The sequence below is a fragment of the Trypanosoma conorhini genome (assembly GCF_003719485.1).
Source record: "Trypanosoma conorhini strain 025E chromosome Unknown Tco_14.4_contig_00889, whole genome shotgun sequence".
Lineage (NCBI taxonomy): Eukaryota > Euglenozoa > Kinetoplastea > Trypanosomatida > Trypanosomatidae > Trypanosoma > Trypanosoma conorhini.
This window is the reverse complement of record NW_021704983.1, coordinates 1-5798: the sequence shown is the minus strand read 5'-3', so window position 1 is coordinate 5798 and position 5798 is coordinate 1. Positions and strand designations below refer to the sequence as shown.

The 5798-nt window shown below is 54.0% G+C and overlaps 3 protein-coding genes across 3 annotated transcripts; all 3 read left to right on the top strand.

The window, feature by feature from the left end:
- Tco025E_08836 (ABC1 transporter) lies at positions 1-3033 on the top strand (the record flags this gene model as incomplete). Its single annotated transcript, XM_029375672.1, has 1 exon — positions 1-3033. A coding segment is annotated over one exon (3033 nt), but the record flags the coding sequence as incomplete, so codon positions are not given.
- A 1174-nt stretch (positions 3034-4207) lies between these two features.
- On the top strand, positions 4208-4942 carry Tco025E_08835 (putative heat shock protein-like protein; the record flags this gene model as incomplete). Its single annotated transcript, XM_029375671.1, has 1 exon — positions 4208-4942. The coding sequence occupies one exon, from the start codon at positions 4208-4210 to the stop codon at positions 4940-4942; it is 735 nt and encodes a 244-aa protein (XP_029224210.1).
- A 449-nt stretch (positions 4943-5391) lies between these two features.
- Tco025E_08834 (ATP-binding cassette protein subfamily A, member 2) lies at positions 5392-5784 on the top strand (the record flags this gene model as incomplete). The annotated part of the gene is made up of 1 exon (XM_029375670.1): positions 5392-5784. One exon carries the CDS (start codon positions 5392-5394, stop codon positions 5782-5784), a length of 393 nt encoding a protein of 130 aa, XP_029224209.1.
- Positions 5785-5798: the final 14 nt, after the last annotated feature.

Genomic DNA, 5798 nt, shown 5'->3' with positions numbered 1-5798 from the left:
TTCTGCCCGCAGCACAATATTCTGTGGCCGGAGCTGACGTGCCGCGAGCATCTTGAGTTTTTTGCCCAAATCAAAGGCTTGAAAGGTGCCGAGCTGGAGGAGGCAGTGCAACGGATGTTGAATGAGACAGATCTGCAGGAAAAAGTTGATTTTCCTGCCAGCCGGCTCTCAGGTGGGCAGAAGCGGAAGCTTTCAGTGGCTGTTGCATTTGTGGGTCGGAGTCGCCTTGTGTTCCTTGACGAGCCGACCGCCGGTATGGATGTTGGTGCCCGCCGCTACACGTGGGAGCTGCTGAAGCGAATGTCTTCCTCACACACCGTTCTGCTGACGACGCATTACATGGACGAGGCGGATCTGCTAGGACACCGTATTGGTATCTTGAGCAACGGTTCTCTGCAGTGCTCTGGCAGTAGTTTGTTTCTAAAGTCTAGGTTGGGTCTGGGCTACAGTCTTACTTTGGCGGTGCACCCTGATGGGGATTTGGAGCTCATCGATGAGCTTGTAGAAGAAGCTATTGAGGGAGCAGAGCTTCTTTCTCGTAGTGGCTGTCAGTTGTCGTACCGTTTGCCGGCGAGCGAGGCCACCAATTTTCCTAGTCTGTTGGACAGCATCGAGGATCACGCCGACTATGGCGTGCGTGGATATTCGATCTCGGCAACAACTCTTGAGGATGTCTTTCTTCGTGTGTCACAGCGGGAGGGGGAGGAGTCTGCGTGTGGCGAGAACTATTCGTACTTGTGGAACTATGACGTAACCAGTTCTCCAGTGATGTCGCAGTTTCGTGTTGTGATGCGGAAACGCCTTCAAAATGCTCTTCGTGACAGACGGATGCAGTGCTTTCAACTCGTTTGCCCATTCCTCTGTGTGCTGCTGGCCATGCTTCTTGGCATGGTGAATTTCAAGATGCACGAAAAACTCACATTGTCGTTTGACCTCTACGACGAACCGATACTGGTGGACACGGCTCAGTGCCAAGACTTCTGGGGGAGTCAGCCTCGACTGTCGAATGTCGTAATAAATGAGACCCACTTTGCGAACGCGGAAGAGCTCGGCTCCTACACGTCCGATACGTGGTTCACCCACGAGATGCCGCGATACGCCAGCGTCTCTTGCCTTGATCGTGACCTTTACCGCAAGCGGGGCACAATGAATCCCATCATTATGCTACACAACACTTCGGCCATCCACCAAACAGGCATTACCATGGCGGCGTTTTACCAACTCCTGCTTCATAACATTACTGGAGGAATGGGCAACATCTCATGGTCCATTGGTACTCTCTGGGACGATGTTGATTACCGAAGCGCTCTGGAGGTAATTCTAACAGGAACGATCATTATGATTCCGTTTACGTTTTTACCGTCGAATCCAGTTGCGTGGGTCGTGAAGGAGCGGGAGTGTGGCGCCTTGCACTTGCAGAGGATCGCAGGTCTGCGTTTCGCGCTGTACTGGCTATCAAACTATCTATTTGACGTAGCTGCCTACTTTGTGTCCCTCGTTTTTGTCGTCATAATTTTCTTGGCGTTCCGCCGCGACTCATACGTTGGGTCAGAAACGTTCGGTGCTATGTTCACCCTCTTCTTGATCTACGGCCTTACAAGCACGGTTGCTGGGTACACCGTTAGTTTCCTCTTCAATGAGCACTCAACGGCGCAGATGGTCGTGATGGGGGTAGGTTTTGTCTTGGGATTTCTGTTACTGATGGTCGTGTTTATTCTCTCACTTCTGGAGAAAACAAAGCACGTCTCGGATGATCTCCGCTGGCCCTTCCGACTTATCCCAACGTACTGTATCGGCGAAGGCATCATCAACCTCAACAACTACAAGCAGAAGAAAGCGGTGGGCTTGGCGACATCGGCATTTGATGGCGATATCACTGGCTACCCTATTGCCTTTCTTTCAGTGGAGCTTCCCGTTTTTTGGCTGCTGCTGATCTTGATTGACCATCCGAAGCGACGTACATGGTGGGAACGATTCTTCTACCGGCGCGGCAAGTATAACACCGAGGATATTTATAACGAGGATACTGACGTTGAGGACGAGCGGAATGCCGTCTACGATTCAATGGAAAGAGGCGTCGTGGAGGGAGTTGTGACAGTGTGTGATCTACGCAAAGAGTATCCCAACGGCAAAGTCGCGGTGCGGAATCTCACGTTTGACATTCTTCCCGGAGAAGTGTTTGGCTTTCTTGGCACAAATGGTGCGGGGAAGACGACAACCATTTCGATTCTATGTCAAGAGTTTCTCCCCACGGGCGGCTCCGCCTCCGTCTGCGGGTATGATGTTGTGGAGGAGAGCGCCAAGGCCCTGCAGTGCATCGGCTACTGCCCACAGTTTGACGCCTGCCTGGATTTGCTGACGGTGGAGGAGCACCTGCGGCTGTACGCGGGCCTGCGTGGCATCGCGTGGAGCCAACGCGACGAAGTCGTCCTCGGGCTGCTGCGCCTGTGCGAGTTGATGAAGTATCGGAATACACTTGCGCACGAACTGAGTGGTGGCAACCGGCGTAAACTGAGTGTGGCGACTGCGTTGTTGGGAGGGCCGCGCGTGGTGTTCTTCGACGAGCCCTCGGCAGGCATGGACCCCGTCGCACGTCGTGGACTTTGGACAACGATTGAAACAACAGCGAAGTACTGCTCCGTTGTTCTGACGACGCACCATCTAGAGGAGGTGGAGGCTTTAGCGGATGTGGTGGCCATTATGGTGGACGGAGCGCTGCGCTGTATCGGTGACAAGACGCACCTGAAGCACAAGTTTGGCAGCGGCTACGAGATGAACATTCGCATTGAGGATGAGGACCTCTATGAGTCAATTTTGGAGTTTGTGAACGAGATGTTCCCCAACGCTACACTGAATGAATTCAAGGGGCGACGGTTTGTGTACGCGTTACCGAGTGACACGTCTCTTAGCAGCGCCTTCCGCATTTTACAGGAGAACAAGGATGTTTTGGGTATCACGGACTACAGTGTATCGCAGACCTCGATTGAGCAGGTGTTCCTGCGCGTGAGTGGCGAAACTCAGTGCGACTTGTAGTGTGCGGCGAGCTGCCAACACACGCGGCGACGCTTCTTGGGACGCTGCGTACGTGCACATAGTTGCACGACGAGACTGTAGAATATTCTTCCTGAACTTCTCTGGTTTGTGGTGGTTGGTGATGTGCCTGCGGAATGATGCAATAACCCGTTTGCTATGTTTTTTTTTTTGATTGTGGGGCAATGGGGCTCTTGTTGGCCGCGTTTTTGTGCCTCCGGGAAGAATCGAATACAGGTGGGGGTGCGACTAGCGAAGTCTCCGTGGAGTTCTCTTTGTGTATCGATGCCCCGGTATGCCCCCAGGGTATGTTGTGCCTGAATGTGGGGTCCCGACTGTGTCTCCCTTCTTGAATTCGTGTATGCAAGTATATGTGTATGTGCGTGGTGGCAGAGGATTGTTTCCAGTACTCTCTGTTTTGCCGTGAGTGGGGCAAGTAGACAGTGGAAAAGTAGCTTCTCTCGTTTTTGTTTCTTTGTGCCATATTTAGTTGTCGACGAATTTCTACTGTCCCATCCCTCCTTTCCTCCCTGTCTCTCCGCTGTTTTCCCTCTTCAGTTCAGGAATCGCGTGAAAAACCGCCACTGCTTTGTGTTCTATGTTTTTCTAAACGTATATATCATATTTTTCCCTTTGTCGCTTCTGCTCTTCCCTAACGCGCGGCACTGCACTTTTTTTTTTCCGTCTCCATTCGCTGACACCATCGGCGGTGGGTCTGAATGTCGGCGTTGTCGTCGCGCCCTCCTCCCTCTTCCTCGCACCACAACTGGCGGTTAGAAGGCCATTTAATAATGTCGCCATGCGGACGAATACAACAAAATGCCCTGAGTGCCTCCTTTTTTTCTTTTGCGGCTGTGCTACCCTGCTTTCAAGGGACCACGCTACGTGAAGTTGGATGTATTGTGTGGGCCTCTGCGTCATGGTCCAGGCACGCCTTTATCGCTTTGTATTGATCTTTTGTCCCGTTGGTTTGTGCTGTTGCTAGTGCGTGGCGCTAGACTTGCGTGTAGGATGTGGCCTGTGGTGCCTCGGAGGTTGGGCACTCGTGCCTGTACTTCGTGGTGCGTGCTCAAACTGGGCGCTGCACTGCTGTGTGCGTGTCGTGGCTGTTGCCACCATCCGAAGGATGGGGGGCCGAACCTGTCTTTCGCGCCACCCTCCACTGTGGAGCTGCCGGATGCTCTGGACATGGACGGGGACATGGCTATCCACGTGTATCGTCCTTATGGCGAACAAGACGCACCCCGCCAGGACGCCACAAGGCGGTTCCTATACACACTTATTACAACCCCCGACGAACAAGAGTGGAGGGACATGCTGGCCGCGGCTATTCGCCTCAATACCTGGCGCGAGCACCACCTACGGGCAGTGTTACGCAGCGTGCATCAGACACAGTACGATATTGGTGGACAGCAGGGGGGCCGTCAAAATACACGGGCTGCTGGATGCACGCCAGCCACGCGTCTTCAACGCGCATTGGGTGTTTTGCAAACCGCTGTGGATGAGGGCTACCAGCCTGCCCCAGAGTCCGTGCACGCGCTTCTTGTCGTTGCTTTGCGCGCCAGCTTGCGAGGAGCTGGGGCCATTGTGGCGGAAAAACGAGTCCAAGGGGCCGCAGCAGCACCCTCTTTTGCTCCCTCGCTCGACCCTCTGGCAGTTCCTTGCTTGGATGGAGCGACACGACTACCACGTGATGTCCACCGCCGTGTTGGAGGACCTGGAGCGTGTGATTGAGGATGCAGCCCATGAAGGCAGGAGCGGGGAGCGGACGAGCGGGGTTCGACAAAACCGTTTAGAGTACCTGCAACGTGAACGTGATCGACTACTTCGCGGTGGCCAAACTTCGTCACAGCGGGGCGGCAACAGGCGCGAGGTGCGACCTGTGACGGTACCGGACGATGGTTGCAAGTAACAAGTTTGCAGGTTGTGGCCTCTGCCTGTCTGCGGCACACACCACGCTACCCTGGCCCTTCCCCGTCCCGATAAGGCTTTCACCTGGGCTCGAGTTTCTGTTTTCTTCAAGTGTGCTTTTCTCTGTTATGGATGCATGGATGTGTGTTGCTTGCACTGCCTCCTCCTCGGCCTGTTTAAACCGAGGAGCAAGAGCACCGCAAGGAAATTGTTATGGTTCTCAGTCTTAAATGGTAGAGTCACTATTCCTGTCGGCGACAGGAATAGCGACGGTGCCAAGTTTGGTGTCTCCCACTGCATCTACACGAAAGATGTGCCACTGTCGAAGCCCACGCGTGCGCGGCACGAGCCGCTACGTTGAATTTGTATCTTTTGAATTTGCGTGACAAGTCTTCTCATACTACATTGTGCTTGTTTTCATGCGGCCTTAGTTGTTGCTGGGGTGTGCATATGGTTTTCCGTCATCGCGGCGTGTCTTGTGAGGCAGCCGGATTCTGTGCCTTGAATCAGGTTTCTCTGCTCAAGTTGCGCCTTGGTCGCCGCGACGCGGCGACAGTTGCGGCGGTTGAGCTGTTTTTTGAAGAATACTTCCATGGATCACTGTTGGTGGAGCATCGCGCGGATCGCATGATTTATTCTCTGCCAAGAGACACGAGGCTCTCAGTGGCGTTTGATCTGCTTGAGAATCACTTTCGTTCGCTTGGGTTGACGGACTACCACGTGTCGCAGACGTCGATCGAGCAGGTGTTCCTACGCATCAGCGAGGAGGCTGAGCGTGCGCGCGAGGAGGAGGCGCAGCGAGCGACGGAGGCGGATAAGTGTGTCTGCTGTCCCTGTTGCTGACGTGATGAATGTCC